Below are 20,004 nucleotides of genomic sequence, written 5' to 3' on the forward strand. Positions count from 1 at the left end.
ATTAATCCTGGATGTGTGCAGGTAGAGATGTGGAAATTCAATATTTAGGTAAGGTAAACAAATAAATCTCAAAATGTTTTGCTCTACAAAATACATTTATAAACATTTTAAAGAAGGAAATTCCATAACACACTACAAAAACAAAATATTTTTTCTTTCTTTAGGAACAAATCATGGCCACTGTTGTAGCCAAATTTACAAAAAAAAAAAAAAGACTTTCTGTACAACATTGTTTTCTCAATCAGTTTACCACTCACATTAGATAAAACACAGGATGGTTTCTCCAAGAAACCATCCAGTGCTACCTTGCACGTCGACAGTATTTTCCAGAGCCTTCACACTTGTTGCAGGTTACTTTCTTCACCAGGCAGATTGGACTCCGAACTTGCAATTCAATAGTTGCATGCCAAAACTGTGTCCTATTCTCTGGTGCAACAGTATCGGCTACTTTCTGAAGCGCTTAAACAGGGGGTGAACGCTCTTCCCTAATGCAGAGGCTTTGCTGCTTCGACTCTGATATTCCATGTAGACGGTGTCATCTGCACCTGACATGGAGCTCATGGTGCCCGCTCGCCTTGAGACCTGATTTTAAAAAAAGAAGTGGAATTATAGTGGGTGAGAATTATGTGCAGACTTGTAAAAACTTCACTTAAAAGTTGGTAAAATCCATCACCTGTGGTCGTGTGCCCACTTCGCCTGCCACTACTTCCTCCTCAGCATCTAAGTCTGAGGCAGCCAGCACCTTCTGAAGCAGCTGCTGTTGATCATCTCTGGTGGAGAACATCAAGTCCTCTTCCTCCATACCTGCCAACTTTGTGATCACCTGCAAAAACGGACAGCAAAGATCTGCTGTGAAATTCAATGCGTGGAACAAATACAGGAAGTCTTATAAAAGAAGTTATAAGATCAAATACAGTGTTTTGGTTAAAAATGTTCTTGTTACAACCACACGTAACGTTATTAAAAAGATGTTTTGTTTTTTTAAAAAAAAAAGGAAAAGTACATATATATTTATACATTGGGGATATGAATGTAACAACAACTCACGATTCGATTCCGATTTTTGGGTTGACGACTCGATTCAGAATCGATTCTTGATTCAAACAAATTTTTTATATATAATCATTACACTTAAGCAACAAAAGGTGCCAATTTCCCAAGTAACTTTATTCTTCTATAAACTAGAAAGAACTGAGAAATTATTTGGGCCAACTCGATTTAAATTGCGACATGTACAAAATTTTTTTGCTTGTCATTTTTCTTAATTTTGGTTAGGAAAAAACAATACAGTAGCCAGACCATCATTCTGCTGCTATAATGCCCAAGGAGACAAGTAAAAAGATCAATAAAAACAATAAAAATTGCAGAAATATTTTTTGAAAAAAAGAAAAAAAAAAAGTTGTTTTTTATTTTATTTTATTTTTTTCAATTCTCCGCCCCTACCACATATGTATGTATGTATGTATGTATGTATGCATGTATGCATGTATGCAAGAATGAAAAGGTCCTTGTACATTTATGGCTTTAATCACAATTTGTTTTGCATTTTTAATACAAATCTTCCCCCAGGCTCTGTCCCTAAAACACGATCACAAGCATATGACCTAAATTCTTTCAGATGAAACTGTATCATTTTGTGTGTACTGCAAAACAAGAAGCATCTTCTGATAGTCTGTAAACTAACTCTGGAAGTGGTTCATTCTTTGTTTTATGTCTCTGCAGAAAAGAACGTTGCCAGAACATATCATTACACAAATAACACACATTCAACCAACCTACTTTCTACAGTATTTTGTGTGGCTCACTTTTGATGATCAGGTTTTAACCAGGACAGCAGTTTTTACAAAACAGTCTTACGTCACTGTTTGTTTTGCAACCTGTCGCAAATATCTTTTCACATAATGAATATCTATCTCTTTGAGGGCTGAACTCTGAAACTTGGAGAGGGTTCAGGAGGAAACAAAGGTGTTGCTCAGGAATGCCCACATAATAAATAAAAGTGAACACCCCTTTAGGGAACACAGATCAATATTGGATCTTTCATAAAAATTGATTTTCAGTTCAGCATCATCCTGGCCAATCACATTAACAACAGCAATAGTCTCACAATATGAATGTAAAGCTTTTACTCCTTACTTGGAAGTTTGCTTGCAGGGCCAGCACCATAAGCAGCCTGCTTAAATAATGCTTTCGTTTTACACAAAGACCGTTATATGTGGAAACAATTTTTTATTTTCCTTTTCTGCTTCGTGAATAAATGTCTTTGGAGGAATTTAATACAGCTGTGATGTGCTTTGGTCCCGAGTTGATTCGATTTGATTCAGATTGTTTTTGGGTGCCGATTCGATTTAAATTGTGATTCTCACAACTCTTTGATATTGCTGATTTTTGTAGACTAAAAACAAAAACAAAAAAAGTTAAAAACTTTTTTTGCTAGTTATTTTTCTTAATTTCAAGTAAGAAAAAAAACAAAACAAAACAGTAGCCAGACCATTATTCTGCTGCTATAATGCCAAAGAAGACAAGTAAAAGCAAACAAGCAAAAAACACAATATTCAATTGTTTTTATTCAAATTCCCAACACTAGAATTTTTTTTTTTTTTTTGTCTTGTCCAGCATTTAGGCAAGCAGAATGATGGTCTGGATGCTGTGTTCTGCTGAGCAAATTTTCTCTGCCAAGGGAAGCTTTATAGATATAATGATCCAAAAACAAAAAGAAAGAAAACAACCTACAGATGTATACATACACACATACAGGCACACACATACATATACACACACATACATATACACACACGTATACACACATAATATAGATATATACACATATATATACAAATGTACACATATACATATACACGTACATACATATACACACACACCTCTATGCACACACATACATACATACGTACAAACATATACGCACTTGCCAGTATTAACACATATACATACACATACAAGCCAACTTCAGATCATAGTAACTAAACTATGAATCTAAAAAGTTAAATATAAATGAGAAACAAACAGAAATGAGAAAACTAGCTGCTGTTAGTGAATAAAACTGCGTGACGACTCGGTGACTGTGTCACATGCAGAACATGCAGAGTGGAACGTGTTCCGGAAAAGGTGATCATGCCAGTGTGACCCTTCCCACACAAAGGCAAGAGGCACGCCAGGAGTACCCCCCGAGACCAGGGCCATCAGCAGCCACCCCCAGGCGCAGACCCCAACCGCCCCACCCTGGAGCCAGCCATGCACCGACCCAGCAGGCGGCAGAGGGGGGTCCCAGCCAGAGTCCCCCGCAGTCAGGGGGAACAGGCCCCAGCAGGCCCGGACCAGCGAGGACCGGCCCTGCCGGTCACCGGCCACCCAGGGCAGACAGAGCGCGGGCCCCACGGCCCCAAGAGCCCAGAAGCAACCCCCCACCCCCGCAGGCAGAGGGCCCAGCCCACACCGACGGAGGGCCGGGATCCCCAGACCGCCACCGAGCGGCAGCCAGGCCGCACCCCAGCGCACCAGCAGCGCTCCCCGTGCACCAAGACCCTCCACCCACCCACGCACGCACACACACACACACACACGCACACACATGTGCGCACACACACACACACACGCACACATGCACCCACCCACCTACCCCCACCCACACGCATCCCCACTTCCTCCTTAAACACACCCTATCCACCCATTCTCTTACACACGCTCAAACTCACACTCTCCTACCCCCGTTCTTTATACACACACACCCCCTCACACCCCTAGTTATTTTTCTTAATTTCAAGTAAGAAAACAAAAAAAAACAAAAAACCAGTAGCCAGACCATCATTCTGCTGCTATAATGCCAAAGAAGACAAGTAAAAAAAATCAACAAAAAAAATTTCATAATGGATTATTTGTATTTATTTGAAAAAAAATTATTTTTTAACAAAAAAAAATCTATCTTAAAATTGTGAAGCAAAAAAACACAATATTCAATTGTTTTTATTCAAATTCCCAACCCTAGAAATTAAGTCCATCTATTCTGATGAAAGTGAGGACTCTGCAAAAGATTATGTCATCTTGTGTCTTTTCATGAAAAAAGTTTTAGCTGCATTACAAGTGCTGAGACCATTTGAAAAGGTTTAAGCTGTCCTATATGTAAATAAAGCTAATTCAAGATTTAAGATTAACATGTTAAGAAAATCTTTAAAAAAAAGTTCTTTAAGTTATATAAAGTGACTTCAGATGTCTGTGCTTCAATACGTTTATGCAAAACTAAGTGAAAAAACCTTTGCTACCTTAAACTGTGAGAGGAAAGTGAAATGTGTGTTCGGATGATTTCTATCAATTAAATGTAAAATGCAAAAAACAACTAAATAAATAAAATGAAGATGGAACAATGTTGAAATGCTGGAGTAATGAGCACCTTAAAGCTGTATCCCTGGTCCACGAGGAACCTCTGTCTCTTGGTGGAGTAAGCCATCTCCTGGGTGTCCTGGGACACCAGTGAATAGAAGTATGCATTGTACTCTTCTGCCACCATCCCTAAATGGGAAAACAGGGAGCATGAGATCAACTGTTTGTAGTCTAGGGTGATGGTGGTGAAGACAGGTAGGTGCATCCTACATAAAAAAAAATAAATAAATAAATAAAAAAAAAATTAAGCAGTTTTATTTGTGAACTTTTTGCAAACAGTTGAACCTTTCTTGGCTCGTAAGACTCTCCCAAGCCTCTGGGCCTCCTGTCTGCGCGATCCACCATGGGAGGAGATCTGAATCAGAACATTGGCTTCTGGCAAGTCAAAGGAAGTGTCTCCAACCTGTTTAAACAAGATATTACCACTGAACAACTTTTCAAACATTATTTCTTGTCTTAAATATAAGTTAGCTCTCAATTTGGAGGTCAAACATTGTGGAACATGTTGATAATGAACAAATATAAAATGGAAACTTTTTATATTTAGGTATATAATCAGAATGTGAAACAACCCCAATAGACCAGTAACAGAACATATTCATTGAAAGTCAACTGAGAACAACAAAGAAAAGTTAGTTAAGAAACTAATTGAAATAAGTTTTTAAAATGTACAAGAACAGAAGAAGAGTAACAAAGTAAGCCCACAGGCTCCTAGAGTCAGACACTCGTTATTAAATGTGCAAATGAACATGTACCAGGAGACTGGAGCCTCAGTACTCCATCTTATAAAGAATCCACAATGAACCTACATAGATCAGACAGCATAAAGTTTCTAAAGCAAACCGTATTAGCACAGAGGAGGGACCATCCACATCTCAGGCACACTGATATGCTTGACCTTGCATATACTGATAGATGCAAAGTTTATAATTTGGAGTATTGTTCCATTACAAAGAAAAGGGATGTAAGAGAGAAAAAGAAGTACTATCTCACTGATGCACTTGTTATTGAACTAAAAGTGTGAGTTCAATGTGTTTTGAACTGATAAGAAATAGATGAAAATATCGTCCGGGAGCTATTACTTATATATTGTTTCAATCATGTGTTCAAAAGAACACAGAGACACCATGATTGACGATTCCCCAACAGCTGTACAGAAATACTTGGGCCCCTCCTGGTGGTTACAAGGTCTGCGTTGCAACAGAAGACAACGCGCTATCCCACATCACATGCAGTAAATGGTAAACCCCTGAGGGTTGACTGGTTTACCTTGGAGATGAAAATAGTGTTGATCTTGGGGTTATGTTTGAAGTTCTGTAAAATTTGCATCCGTTCCCCCTGAGAGGTGGGACCATAGATGAAAGGCCTTGAGAGAAATTAAAAGTGTAGAATTAAAACAATAAAGAAATCTTCCCTCTTCAGAGAATGTATTAAAACACACAAAATGTCTTTTTTTTGTAAAAAAGAAAAAAAAACAATAACGCACTTGTTCAGGCGAATGGCATATTCCTTCAAGGCAAACACGTTGTCAGCAAAGACAATGATCTTGTCATTGCGGCGCTCGTGGAAGCGAATGAGAAACTGGCAAGCGCGGAACTTATTGGGATTCATTGTGTAAAGTAGGATGCGCTTCTTAGTCTTGATGGCCACATACTCTCTGTAAAACTCCGGAGACATAGGGCACCACACCTGAAGCACAGACATGGGTACATCGCTTAGACTACTTTATTGTTTTATAAGGAATTTCTTTAGGAGCCACAGCAGACATTTGACTCTTAATTACAATGATCACAAAGCCAAGCGCAGTGTAAGCACAAAGGCCTTAACTCACTGGCTGCCAAAGACATCTGCTGTAACAATGGCTGGCAGTCAATGAGTTAACAGATTTAGTAGTTGTTTTTTTGTTTTTTTTGGTAAATGATCTGATTTTAAAAAGAGGACGGTGCAGATAAATCTACATATTTGTATAAAGGCTGAGATTAACTGCATATTTTCATTTCCGTTCTTGAGAGCAATAAAATTTGATGAAAGATAAAAAAAAAAATTAATATAAGTTGAACCTCATAAACTTGGAATTTCAAGTGCTGGCCCGTCTTTCAGTCTGCTGGATGGTTTTAGTTTACATTCAGTAATTTATGCATACATTGTTCCAGCTGTGACTTTCAAGGCATACTGACACTTTCTGCAAGCTGGACAAAGTTCACCGTACTAAAGCTGCTAAATTCAGCACTAAGTCAAATAAGGTTTCAATTGAAATTGTATAAAAATAAATAAATAAATAAATAAATAAGAAGACATAATGCTATTTTAACTATTTAAAAAAAATCGAATAATTGTGCAACACTAATATTATTGAGTTTATGTATAAAACATTGGGTAATTTATGAGAGCACACATAGATTGTAACACATCCCAAGTTAGATGTGAAAAATCATGTACTTTTAAATTCCAAGAAGTGCATTTCATTCTATAATAAATATATAAAACTGTTTTTAAAATGTGAAACAAATTTTTTTACATGTCAGAATTTGTCCAAGCAAGCTCATCAACTATTTATAGTTTTACATCTCTGTCTGAACTTTAATTGTTGATGTCTGACTGTTTACAAAGTCTTCCTCGATTATCACAGAATCTCATGACATTTTTGTCTATATAATGTCAACCCCGTGAGACATATCAGCTCACAAAGAAATCATTTGTTTATCGAGTTTTGGCTTCAACTCTGCATTTAACTCTCATACATGAGAGTTATCTGCAGACATAATCTGATAATAGAGTTTCTGCATCAGTTGATACAACTCTGACTTCCAAACCAGAATAAGAAGCTGTTTTTTATTGATGAAATCTTGGGTTTATAAATGATCATTTTGTTCTGTGGTGTTACAAGACTTACCTCAGCACACTGGACTTTGGCAATGTAACCATTGTTCTGCAGTTCCATCCAGTTGGCCTCATACAGCTTAGGCCCAATTAGAAAGTTGAGATCAACAATTTTGTCATCTTCCCTGACCAAGGTGGCAGTGAGGCCCAGTTTGCAGTGGGCCTGGACAATAGTCAGAACGCGACGAAACATCTTTGCTACAGAGAAAAGAAGAGTTAGACAGCAAAGATGTAGATTTATTTAAAAAATAATAAGTGCCTACTTCATGTTTCCGTGTCTAACTGTGGACAAAATATGAAGAAAACGTAACACTGCGTAATCTGGAACTGGCTGGTAAACACTCACCAGGGATGGTGTGCACCTCATCGAGGATCATGAGCCCCCATTCCTGGCTCCGCATCCACTCCATGACCCTTTCAGCCTCCCAGGATCGCTTGGTGGTGTGACCCAGCATGGAGTAAGTGCTGATGGCTATTGAGCAGCCAATAGGCTTGTCCTTGGCATCGGAAGTGAAGCGGCAGATTTGAGAGTCGTCAATCGTGGACCACATCTTAAACTGGGCCTTCCACTGCTCCACTGACACGGAGGAGTTGCCCAACACCAGGCAGCGCTTCCGCACAGTGCACGCCGCTGTCACACCCACCAGAGATTTACCCGCCCCTGAAAATCAAAGGTGGAAGAGAATAATTCTGACTCACACTCTCAAACACTACTGCACATAACAGTTTTATAAATGCAGATAAAGTTGTCAACATCCTCAATATTTTATGGTAATTTCTCTGCGTCTTGGCTATTAAATGGTGTGCATTTAGTGAATAAAGGGTTTCTCCTCTCTTAGCGTGTTTAAACCATCCGTCTCACCGCACGGCAGCACGATGACTCCTGAGCGTGCGCGTCCATTTCCAAACATCTTGCGCAGACTCTTCTCCTGATAGGGCCGCAACACAGCAGTGGGTTTCAGGTCTATGTTGATGTCTGGGTTGACTGTGTCATTGCGGAAGTCGTACTCCGCTAAGAGGGGGTACTCAAGCTGAATACAACGCTTCTGTAGCTCTTCAATCATCTCCTACAGCAGACGAGGCAAATACAGAGAAGATGATTTCATCGAGGACATGAAAATGTTTCTGATGCCAAATTTAAAAACTTGTGTAGCTGTCATTTCTCAAGCGAAACATTAAAATTTGTCTTCATTTTATGAGAGGCTGCTAGGCTAATGATAAAATGTGTACCTGGCGAATTTCAAAGGATACCGTCTGAGTCTCCTCCTCTTCCTCTTCCTCTTTATCCATCTGTTCATAGTAGCTGAAGATGTCCTCTGGGACCTGCTGGTTTGAAGTCTGTCCATCACTTGGCTGTGAGGTGGAAGCACCTCCCTTTTCCTGAGCAGACTTGGAGATCTGTGGAGGAACATGAGAACATGAGTGCTACATCACAGTTAGGCATGATTTTAAGTGCAAGTATTCATGAAGGTATAATGATCATTTCTGCTGTGAGAAAATATGTCATCTTTAACTTTGTAAAATTGACAAAGGCTTTTTAGTAACACAAACATTCAATGGGTGATAAACATGTGAACAAAAATATCAAATATGATGTTGGTCGGCATACCGCTGACTTGCTGTGAATCACTTCAGTAATAAGTTCAGGGTCTCCTCCATCTGCAGCACGTAGACGACATTCACGGATCACGTTGTCCTGCAGAAGGCGCTGGATCACATCAGGGAAGGCACTCTCTACAAAATACCTGACAGTGGATGAAATAATAAAAGCATAAATGAAGGTTAAAACAAGAATGTATAGATAGAAGGATCAGGCTTTGAGAATGGATTTACCTATTGTGCTTGAGCACAAGCTTGACTTTGCCATAGCTAACAGTGCAAAGCTGAAAAACAGAGAACAATTAAACGCAGTTTGATTAAATGAACAAAACAATACAATTAAAAACTGTTCAAATAGCAGTCCTCAACACATCCAATGATGTTTCAGTCAGACCTTAATAAATTCTACGATTCCATCAGGTACAGATGTCTTGCTGAGTTTCTGCAGGTACTCCACAATATCAGAAGTCTGCAGCCCCACACTGACAGCTGCATAGAGCGAGTATGCAGTCAGCTTGTACTCATGGACATGATTCGGCCTGCACACAGGTTCTGCGATGGCCACTAAGAAATCTTGGGCATATTTATACACAGGGGAGAAAGCTTCCAGAAAGATGTGTCCATCTGGAGCCTGGAGGAGAATGGAAAAATACAAACTCATGTTTTGTGCACACATTAGTTAAAAATTGGAAGAAGGCAAGGAACTCAAAACCTCAGACATATCTTACCACCCAGAGTGGACGTGAAGAATGGTCATTCTTCAGCTGCATATCAGCGCGATAGTCTTTGGCTCCATACTCATCCAGTTTGGTTCCAGACTCATCCACTTGTTTTCCAGCAGCAGCTGGGACGGCTTCTTGAGACTCACTACCTACTACCTCATCTTCATCATCCTCTTCTTCATAGTAACGCTTTTTAGACTTCCTTTCTAAAGCCAAATAGATACAAACATTAGTTAGACAGCATTGGAAATAATCAAGATATTAAAACAAAGACAGTTTTTCCAAAGTTATTTTTTCATATGATTAAAACATGATGATAAATGTGTTTGTTTTTTTTTAAACCCACTCATCGCATCCTGATGTGGCAGACCCTCACTTAACAACGGAATGCTACTGAATTGTTTAACAAAAGCAGACAGATTAATCGTATTTGGGTAGCAAAAGATGCTTCTTGATGTGACTTTTATTGTTAGAATATTGTATGAAAAAAGAAGAATATTTCATTTTGTTACTTAGCTTCTAGTGACTACCTCATCCGACTGAAACGTAATGTTTGCAACTTACCTCGATCCACTTTATCCTTTTTGCCCATTTTTAAACGTTTAAAAGGGAATTTCTTAAAATAGGGCGCAATTACTTTTTATAAAAAGAGAGTCTGACTAGCATGGCACCTTTTGCAAGCAGCAACGTCGCAACAAAAGACACAGCAAAGTCCTTCCGGTATCAACTTTCAATATAAATGTGGTATGAAGCTCTGTAAGTATCTGCTCCCTTTTCAAGTACAAATGCTAGTTCAAATAAAACTGCATGCACAAACAAAATGTGTGAATTCTATCAAGTTTCTACAAATAAACACTGAAATCATTCAAAATAACGACATCTTGAAGCTCATATATGTATCAGGGCTGTGACGATATGCTTTTATCCCGATCTGATTCTGATTTTTTTTGGGTCCCGATCCGATTTAAATTGCAATTCCCACAATTCTTACACATTGCTGATTGTTGTAGATTAAAAACAAACAAAAAAGATGTATAAAGCTTTTTTTTTTTTTTTTTTGCTAGTCAATTTTCCTGATTTCAATTAGAAAAAAACAACTCGGTAGCCAGACCATCATTCTGCTGCTATAATGCCCAAGAAGACAAATAAAAAGATTAATTAATAAAAAATAAATTAATTAAAAAAAAAAAAAGTATAATATATATATATATATATATATATATATATATATATATATATATATATATATATATATATATATATATATATATATATATTTTTTTTTTTTTTTTTTTTTTTTTTTTTTTTTTTAATGTAGGCCCCATTTTTTTAATGGGGCCTACATTCATATATATATATATATATATATATATATATATATATATATATATATATATATATATATATATATATATATATATATATATGAATGTAGGCCCCATATATACGTCATTCATTCATCTCCGACCGCTTATTCAATGTTAAAAAAAATATCGCCTGCAGCCCACTTTACTTTGTTATCAAACTAATCTACTTCCGCTTTCTGTGGCCTATCTTTTTTTGACTTGCTTGGAAACTGACACTGTTTACTTCCTGAGTCAAAGGTCAAACATTTATCCTGGTTTGTTAGACAGGTTTATTATCTGAATAGAAAGAATTGAAAGTACGTGATTAAACTGGTATTAAAGATGTCTGATAAACTTATTGGCCCTGCTTTACCCCCGGGGTTTAACAAGGAGAGCTCTGAGGACGACGATGATGAATCAGACTGTAAGGAAAACAGCGTCTTTAAGTAGAGACCTTTATGTGAATAACCAGTAATAAGTTTCATTGTGATAATACAGTTTTCTTCTTTCCTTGTTTTTAACCGGGTAGTCGCTGGTCCCGCTTTGCCTCCTGGTTATAAACGCGGAGAATCGTCGAGTTCTTCGGATGAGAGCGAGCCGGAGGTGGCGGTGAAAAGAGCCAGGACAGCTGGAGACGGAGTGAACAAAGATGATGATGATGGTGATGATGGTTTCTTTGGACCAGCTCTGCCCCCTGGATTTGAAAAACAGCAGAGTTCACCAGAAAGGTGAGCAATACACGCTGCTGTGGTGTTTTTCTACTGTACATAAAATAGGAAATGACAAAGGATAACGGTGTGGGTAAAACCTTCATTGTGGAAGCTGTCACTTTATTGTGTTCCTTCAGGCCACCTGTGCTGGGTCCAGCTTTGCCTCCTGGGTTTTGCAAAGCAGCCTATGATAATGATGATGACAGTGATGGAGAGGATTTCCAAAGTCCAGCCCTACCCCCAGGCTATCGAGCTGATTCATCCAGCAGTGAGGGAGAAGATGAGGATGTGATTGGACCGATGCCCGCCAAAGGACCTGTTCAAGACAGTGTGGCCCTTGATATTGAACGGAGAGCACAAAGGATGAAAGAGAAGCTGACAGGAGATGTGAGTTTATTTTTTTGCATTCCTTAATATTCCAGGTTTAATGTCATCCTGTTTCTCTTTTATGTCTGCCCAACTTTACTTCCTCCAAACTTGTTTTCTTACTTATTTTGTGTGAACAGGACACTCCTCAGGTACTAACCAGAGAAACATGGATGACGGAGCTCCCACCAGAGCTACAGCACATTGGCTTGGGAGCTCGAACTTTCAAGAAGAGATCTGGTCCAGAAAACAAGGATCGCTCTATTTGGACAGATACACCAGCAGACAGGGAACGGAAGACCAGGGTAGGGTTGATGGGAGAGTACCTCAACCTTGTTGCTGCTTTTAGTTCCCTACTTCATATATATTTCTTCTTTTTACAAAGGAACGCCTTGAAGGAAAAAAGAAGGGAGAGGTGGAGAAAGCTGACGTCCCACAAGTTTCCAGGAAGGACTTGGAAATGGCAGACAAAGTGTCCAAATATAATGTAAGTTACTCAAACATATCTGTGTTTACTTCAAAGTCATGCCTCAAGTTTCTGAAGCCTCTCTTTTCTTTCAGGAGTCTAAACGTGCTGAGTCTCTCATGACTTTGCACACAAAGAAAATGAAGGAAAAAGCAAAGGAGAAAGTGGACAAACCAGTGGAGAGGAGACCATTTGATCGTGATGAAGACCTGCAGGTGAATCGCTTTGACGAAGCGCAGAAGCAGCGACTGCTGAAGAAGTCTCAAGAACTGAACACACGGTTTTCCCACAGCAAGGACAGAATGTTCCTGTAATATGTCAAAATGCAACAGATCCATCAGTGTGCAGGCTTCCACTGGTGACATTTTTTACATAGTTTGTACAATATGGGTTGTCTCTAAAGATTTATGTGTTTGTGATGGTCACTAAACTGGACTATGCAGACATTAAAGACATGGAAGATATCAACTTATGGGAATTTGTGTCACTGACTGGCACAATGCTATAAAAAACTATTTTACCTGATTGAATAATTAAATAGTTGAATATGTTTTTCTTTTTTCTTTTTTTTTTTTGTCCAGGAGTTATTGTATTAGAACTTGTTACATGAAAAAATATTCTAAAAAAACAAATGTTTTTCATACATTGTTATACAGTATATCAGGCTGTCTTTTGAGATTGCACTGTTTGTAGATATTCACCACAGCCATGGCATACCAGCTATTGATTTGAATCTTTTCAGTATCAATCCTGTGATATTGGAGGTCCTTTTGTTTGGTATGGTGAAATTTTCCAGTTAACTTAGTTAACTCATTGTTATTAATCCCACAGACGGGCAAGAGATGGCAAATGGCCCAAGTTTAGTCTACAAAAATCAAAAGGAAACATTAAGCTGCCATGTTAAATCCTGCATAACTTCAAATTATGACATTATGAGTTTTGGCTTCTTGTTTTTTTTCTTTTAGCTACTTCAGTTTTTTTTTTTTGTTTGTTTGTTTTTACATAATAAATAAATGAAAACTTGACTTTGTTACTCAGAACTGCAAACACTTGTATTTGTAAACTGGATTTTCTTTTAATATTTAATTTTGTGCGAATTGCTTGAACAGATGTTGTAATGTTTATATTTTTATAAAGTTTTGTTTTTTTTTTTTTGTTTTTTTTTTTGTTTTTTTTACCCATACGTAATTAGTTGTGTAGAAATTAGGGCTAAAGTTCATGCAAGTGAAATGGCGAAAGGACGGCAGCCCCCATATGGACCCTAAGAGTTGCCATACTTTCATATTCCTTCTGCGCATGCGTATGGCAGTCGCTAGTAGAAGCTAGCATAATTTTAAAACATGTCGGAAAAAGGAGAGGTGGACTTAACTGGTGCCAAGCAAAACACCGGAGTTTGGCTTGTTAAGGTGGGTATAAGTCATTGAAAATGTGGTGAACGAAACATGTGCTCGGTTATTGATTTAAATACATCTTGGCTAACAGTCACGCAGCAGATCATTCACTCGACAGTCGTGTGAGATGCTTCGTTGTAGCTTTACTACTTCCATTACGCTTTCTACTAAAAAAAAAAAAAAAAGTTTTCTACAACTAAAAATATTATAAACTAATCATTGGGGGGAAATACTATTTGCTAATTTAACTGAGGCGATTATTTAATCTGGCAAATGAGTAAAAGTCAACTTAGTTACATGAAAAAGTACCAGTGAACGCAACAATGACTATTTGCATTAAGGAGAGTTTTTGGTTTTCTTACTCAGTTCAAACATTTGCAAATCTAACAAATAGTTTTTACACGTGCTTTTACACCATGAAAAATGGCACTGTGAATTTATGTATAAAAAGATAGCATTTGTTTAGATGGCTGAACACAAATACAAGCAACCTCTCTTTACAGGTGCCAAAATACCTTTCTCAGCAATGGGAAAAAGCATCAGGCAGAGGCGAGGTCGGAACACTCAGGATCTGCAAGTATGTATGGATAAATGGCTGTCAATGTAATACTGTAGCAAAGGCCTGTTTATGATTTTATGTTCAAGTTAGTTATGTTTGTGCTTGTTTACATGCAGGCTGGGGCAAAATAATACACAACATGTAGGGTTGCAGCATTGCAAGATTTACATTATATAGTGGCGTTTCACAAAATAACATGTTATAGGCCATTACACAGCTGTTACTACCAGCTACAGAGGCCGGGAAAGAAAGCAGTGTTGTTAAATTACGTTTCTTGGACATGTTTCAGAGTTTGAATGGGAGGCAATAAGAAAGGAGGTGGTGTAATCCTACCGAATTTGTGTGCTTTTATCTTTAGAAATAACCTGATCATATTTATAGTACTTATAGTACAATACTTGTAGTAGCCTCTATTTTTAAGGTGCATGTTAAACCCTTTATGATAGCCTACAAGTCTGAATTAAGCTTGGCTTGAAATTGAAACTTACATATGCTATAAGCACAAGATTACAAATCAAACTACATTAAATTACTTCTTTTGAACAGTCCATTAAGTTATATTTTTGTTGTTTCTTGTTTTTGTTTTTGTTTTGTTTTTTTTAAAGGAAAGGAAACCAAGGAAAAGCAGAGGTAAGAAATGCAGTCATATTTACCACTTCCCCCACTTAACATTTTCCATGTAACTATGATAGATAGATAGATAGATAGATAGATAGATAGATAGATAGATAGATAGATAGATAGATAGATAAAATTGAAATAATTATTTTACTGTGTCATGCATTGACTTTTTAAATGATTATCTCAAGATATATAACCAAATCATCCATTTCTGGGAAGTATAGAGGAAGACTTACACAAATCCAGTATAATAATACATTTTATTTATGTTTTTTTTATTAGCTCAAAGATGCTTTGTAAGAAGAAAAAATAAAGGAACATAAGAAGCAGCTCATACAAATGTAGACTAAAATTAGATCATTTAATAACAAAGCCAGATAAAACACAACAAATAACACAAATAAGGATCACATAAAATGTTGTGTATGTGATAAAAGCAGAGCGAAACTGGTGAGCTTTTAGCTGGAATTTGAAGGTGGGTGTTTCTGTGGTGTCTCAGATGTATTGTGGAAGAGAGTCCCAAAGGGTAGGTGCACTGACCAAAAAGCCCTTATTCCCCTAGATTCTCTACTGTATATATTTCCTTTAAAAGTTCACAGTGGCAGTGAAAAGCTCAAATGTACTTCTGTGTGCACTCTGCAGGTATCGTTTACTTTGAATGAAGAGCTCACTGTGATCGAAGGCATAGAGGATAAAACCGTGTCCGCACCTCGTGAGCATCCGTTCACCATGCAGTCAGTGGGAGGTCAGATGTTGGCAGTCTTCACAGAAAATTCATCTGGTGAGTTTCTTGGCCCCGCCTCATGTTGTTACAACATGAAGGACTTGATACAATCAACAAAATATTCTGTCATGTGAAATATCTGTTTTCACTTGGCTCCAAGGGTAAGTTCTGTGTGATGAGTTGGTGGAAGCATTCACTTGCTTTTCACACAACTCACTGTTGTCCTGCACAGTCTCTCCTTGCCTGTTCTGCTTGTCCTGAATGTTATATTGTTGTGTTGTACGCTTTCTCTTGAGTGTGATGTTGTCCATAGTACTGACATAGTACATACAGTACATGTACTGTACATAATGGACGAATGAACACTCAATAAAGAAGTTATTCATTGTCTTCATCCAGTCTTATCTGTCTTTCCAATTCTACATTCGGGAATTCCAGGATTGTTGTTTGATAATGCTTCTAGTAATTTGTTGTGGGTTGATCTTTTCAGTCCAATTACCACAGTCGACTGATTGATTAGTCACAATGGCCACATGTGGGAATAATATAGAGTGAATGAGTCAGCACAAATCATTGCTGGGTGTGTTGTTGATTTAATTTCTGCATGGGTATCTCTTTGGTTTAGTTTGGATTTCGCCAGCCTTTTCTGCCCTCTGAATGTTGTGAGGTTTGTTTTTTGTTTGGCTTTGGGTGCTGGTGGTCTTGTGCTACGGTGCTTACTTTGAGAGACTCGTAAATCTGTGTGTGTGACTGTTTTTTTTTTTTTTTAAGGGCTGCACAGTATAAATATTGTAAATCACCATGGAGATATTTATCAGCATAATTTATGTGTGATTTCCTTTCCAGCTGAGACCTGGTTAAATAGGAAGCTGATGAAGGGACATCGCAACATAACATTTTGGTGATTACCAGGAAGACAAATGTCCTTTCAAAGTGGCTTGTTCCTGTTTAGTTAATAAAAATAAGCATGTCTGCAGTCATGAATCTGATGTATGTCACAGGTGGGACAGGCAATCTACTCACTCGTGTCAAGACCATGCTTGCTTTGCTCTTGTGCACGTATGTGTGCATGAGATTATGCCTAAAAGCTGTGTGAGATTTTTTTTTTTTTTGTGTGTGGGAGTGACTAAACGCTGAGTGTGGCTCTTATTGCTTGATCCCCATTTTCCTTCGTCTTCCATCCCCTGTATTTTCATGTTTACCATCCCTCCCTCCCTCCCTGTAGGCCAATCAGAAGAAAGATCTGATGGCAGCAGCTCAGGTTCGGGGGCAGGGGCAGGCCCAGGTGAGTCTACGATTTTGCCACAAAGTGACAAAGTAGTGTCACTGGACTGAGTCTGAGTGTCTTATCTTTGGCTATGTATGGCATTTGGGCTATCAGAGTACGTGTAATGTGCATTTCTGTTCCAAAACTTTAGACACATTTTTCACGTGAAACACCAAATAGTTCTGAAGCAGAAGACCAGCTTTTTATTTTTACGACCTTCATTATGCACTTCATGCACATTACTTGACTGACTGGTGCTCAGAGATGAGTCTATGTGGTAATGTTGGATTGAGACTGCTCCTCAGCAGAGTGTTGTCAGCTTTTGGTCATGGTTGTGAAGTCCGTTGTACAATTTGTCCAAAAAAAAAAAAAAAGTTTAAAAAAAAAAAAAAAAAAAAAAAAAAGGCGTTTGTGTGATTGCTCTGAATATTCGGTTTTACCTACTGTGCACCTCTTGCTTTAAGTGATGTCAACCTGCTGACAAAGGGTATTGAAAGAAGTAATGTTTTTGGGATTAGAAAGCCAAGTTTTGTAATCCTAGCTTTTGTTAAAATCAAAGGAAGAATCCGGACTGCAATGGAGCTTTTTCCCCCCTTCTTCTTCTTTAATAAACACTATGCATAGTTGCTTTTATAGTACCATTTTCATCGTTTTCTCTCATCTTTCCTTAAAATGATGTGATTATAACATTAGAATTCTTTGAAGCATGTAGATCATTTTAAGCTTTAATCAAGATTCATAATTATATGTGTTTGTTTCCAGATAAACTAGCTTTGGAGGGTGTGGTAGTACAGAGAGCGGAGTGCAGACCTGCTGTCAGTGAAAGCTACATGAAACTAAAAAGGTAAGTGATGTTTTAAATGGGGTGTGCATATTATACAAAAGTCAACATCATCAGGCAGTACATTTTTATGCTTAGCTATATCTTAATTGTTTTAAATATGTGGCGCTCTTAGCCTAAAAAACAATCTTCTCTTAAACAGGCTACAAATTGAAGAGTCGTCCAAGCCAGCCAGGTTATCACAGCAACTGTCTAAACCTGTCACCAGCAACTACAAACCAGTTGCCAACCATGATTACAATGTAAGAGATGCTTCTAAGGACTTTTTATGCGTTATTATCAGACTTCAGTGCTGTATCACACTACGCAGGCTAAAGCCTGAATTATTTAAAAAAAAAGTACTTGTATTTGTGCAAATGATCAATAGTTTTACTGGTACATGTTGTGACAGTCCATGTCAGTCTTCTCCAGTATGAAAGTTGTTGTGTAGTGTGTGTGGTAAGTGAACTGTTTACTATCTGCTGCAGCGTGAGTATGAGAAGAGGAAGAAGGAGGAGGGCAAGAGAGCAAGAGCTGACAAACAGCAGGTGTTGGACATGTTGTTTTCTGCTTTTGAGAAGCACCAGTACTACAACATCAAAGACCTGGTGGATATCACCAAACAGCCTGTGGTAAGACCAGAAGGAAGCATAACGGTTTTGTTTATATTGCTCTTCACAGCAGCTCATTTCAAATCACGCTGTCGACCCAGAAAAGAATAACCTTTTGAAGAGGAGTAAAGTTTCTGTCGGAACATTGAGTTGGTGCTTAAATGGAGGAGTATTTCAGTGTGGCCTGATTTTCTTAAGTTTGATTTATTTGATTACTAATTATTCATTGTTTTTTTTTAACAGACTTACTTGAAGGAAATATTACGTGATATCGGCATCTACAATGTAAAGGGGACACACAAGAACACCTGGGAGCTCAAGCCAGAGTACAGACATTACCAAGGCGAAGAAAAAACTGATGAATAGTTTAGCATCATGAGCCATGTTTTTATGTGATGGGGTTTCCTCGTGGATCAGGCCTGGGCTTTCTCTCCTTGTATCGCTGCATCAGGATTTCTAGATGCTCTGGATGACCTGGCATTGTGAAACAAACCAAGTTTAACTGAGGTTCACATCTATTTTTCCTGGTGTGTTTTGTCATACTTCCAGTACATCTTGAAGCAGCAGCTCACAGGTTTTGAATAAATAGATGTATCAGTCAGAGAAGAAATAGTAATTGCATTTCATTGTGCAGAAGTTCTATGTAAAAAATGACAAGTAGTGGGATGTTCAGGAGTAAGGAGGTTTCATGTGTAGAACACAAGATGCAAAAGTGACTACTCTCTCTCACCATCCAACTTTTGTGAAGTCTCTTCTAGTTTTATTTCCATTTGAAATTCTCTGTCCCATTTTCTGCAGCATGAAAAGCAAAGAACTGATTTTTGGAATCACTTTGCAGAAAATGATTCTCCATTTCTGGAATGTCCTTCATTGGCTCGAAGGTTTTATAGGTTAAGTCCATCTTGTTTTAGACCAGTTTCCATGTTTGATAGATTTTTGCAAATAAAGTTGTTTGTGAAATATCTTTAACTCTTTCTTTTTTCTATTCGATAAGGTAAAAGGCTTCTATTTGAGTCCATCAACATCACATCACACCTCCACAGCCATGGCACAACTCCCAATATAAAACACATCCATCTAGGGTTCCTATTATAATTTATGTGGTTTTACCAGATGGAATTACCATTACTTCCTTTCTCTTAAAAGAATATTTTTATTTATTAACCCCCTCTAGAAATGTTTTTTTTTTGTTTTTTATTTTCATTTTCAGTAAGACAGAATCTACACCTTGATGCTGCAATAGCCCAACCCCCCTTCTTCCCTTTGGCTCTTTCCAGGGGCAAAGTACTTTTGAGTAATGGTCATCTTACAACCCAAACTAGTTCAATAGTCCCTGCTGGAATCTGGGATGATCACTACTTTATCCTTAGAGACATCTCATCATGGAGGTTCAAAGTTTTATTGCTATAGCAAAACAGGAAATCAGCTGGATAAAAATAGTTACATAATGTAGTGGTGCTAGAAGACATACTCCCATTTTGTAGTACATAAAAACTGAACAAGTCTTTCTTCTACAAAACTGAGCTG

The 20,004-nt window shown here is 37.9% G+C and overlaps 3 protein-coding genes across 4 annotated transcripts; 2 read left to right on the top strand and 1 right to left on the bottom strand.

The window, feature by feature from the left end:
• Positions 1-229: 229 nt before the first annotated feature.
• Positions 230-10,291, bottom strand: ercc3 (excision repair cross-complementation group 3). The gene is made up of 15 exons (XM_079239209.1): positions 10,161-10,291; positions 9,603-9,802; positions 9,269-9,505; positions 9,109-9,158; positions 8,885-9,020; positions 8,506-8,673; positions 8,138-8,342; positions 7,622-7,936; positions 7,289-7,473; positions 5,882-6,084; positions 5,665-5,761; positions 4,681-4,798; positions 4,406-4,524; positions 674-823; positions 230-582 (listed from the first exon to the last, which is right to left on the bottom strand). Exons 1-15 carry the CDS (start codon positions 10,186-10,188, stop codon positions 445-447), a joined length of 2,349 nt encoding a protein of 782 aa, XP_079095335.1. The 5' UTR covers positions 10,189-10,291; the 3' UTR covers positions 230-444.
• Positions 10,292-11,208: 917 nt separating this feature from the next.
• gpalpp1 (GPALPP motifs containing 1) lies at positions 11,209-13,517 on the top strand. The gene is made up of 6 exons (XM_079239260.1): positions 11,209-11,366; positions 11,472-11,670; positions 11,790-12,039; positions 12,159-12,323; positions 12,404-12,505; positions 12,580-13,517. The coding sequence occupies exons 1-6, from the start codon at positions 11,285-11,287 to the stop codon at positions 12,796-12,798; spliced, it is 1,017 nt and encodes a 338-aa protein (XP_079095386.1). The 5' UTR covers positions 11,209-11,284; the 3' UTR covers positions 12,799-13,517.
• Positions 13,518-13,782: 265 nt separating this feature from the next.
• Positions 13,783-19,435, top strand: gtf2f2a (general transcription factor IIF, polypeptide 2a). Of its 2 annotated transcripts, XM_079239271.1 has the most exons (9): positions 13,783-13,890; positions 14,379-14,452; positions 15,040-15,064; positions 15,698-15,836; positions 17,005-17,064; positions 17,809-17,890; positions 18,030-18,129; positions 18,355-18,498; positions 18,721-19,435. In XM_079239271.1, the coding sequence occupies exons 1-9, from the start codon at positions 13,825-13,827 to the stop codon at positions 18,841-18,843; spliced, it is 813 nt and encodes a 270-aa protein (XP_079095397.1). In that variant the 5' UTR covers positions 13,783-13,824; the 3' UTR covers positions 18,844-19,435. The 2 variants fall into 2 exon arrangements, with proteins under 2 accessions (XP_079095397.1, XP_079095398.1); XM_079239272.1 differs by lacking the exon at positions 17,005-17,064.
• Positions 19,436-20,004: the final 569 nt, after the last annotated feature.

The sequence above is a fragment of the Telmatherina bonti genome, assembly GCF_933228915.1.
Source record: "Telmatherina bonti genome assembly, chromosome: 1".
Taxonomy (NCBI): Eukaryota; Metazoa; Chordata; class Actinopteri; order Atheriniformes; family Telmatherinidae; genus Telmatherina; species Telmatherina bonti.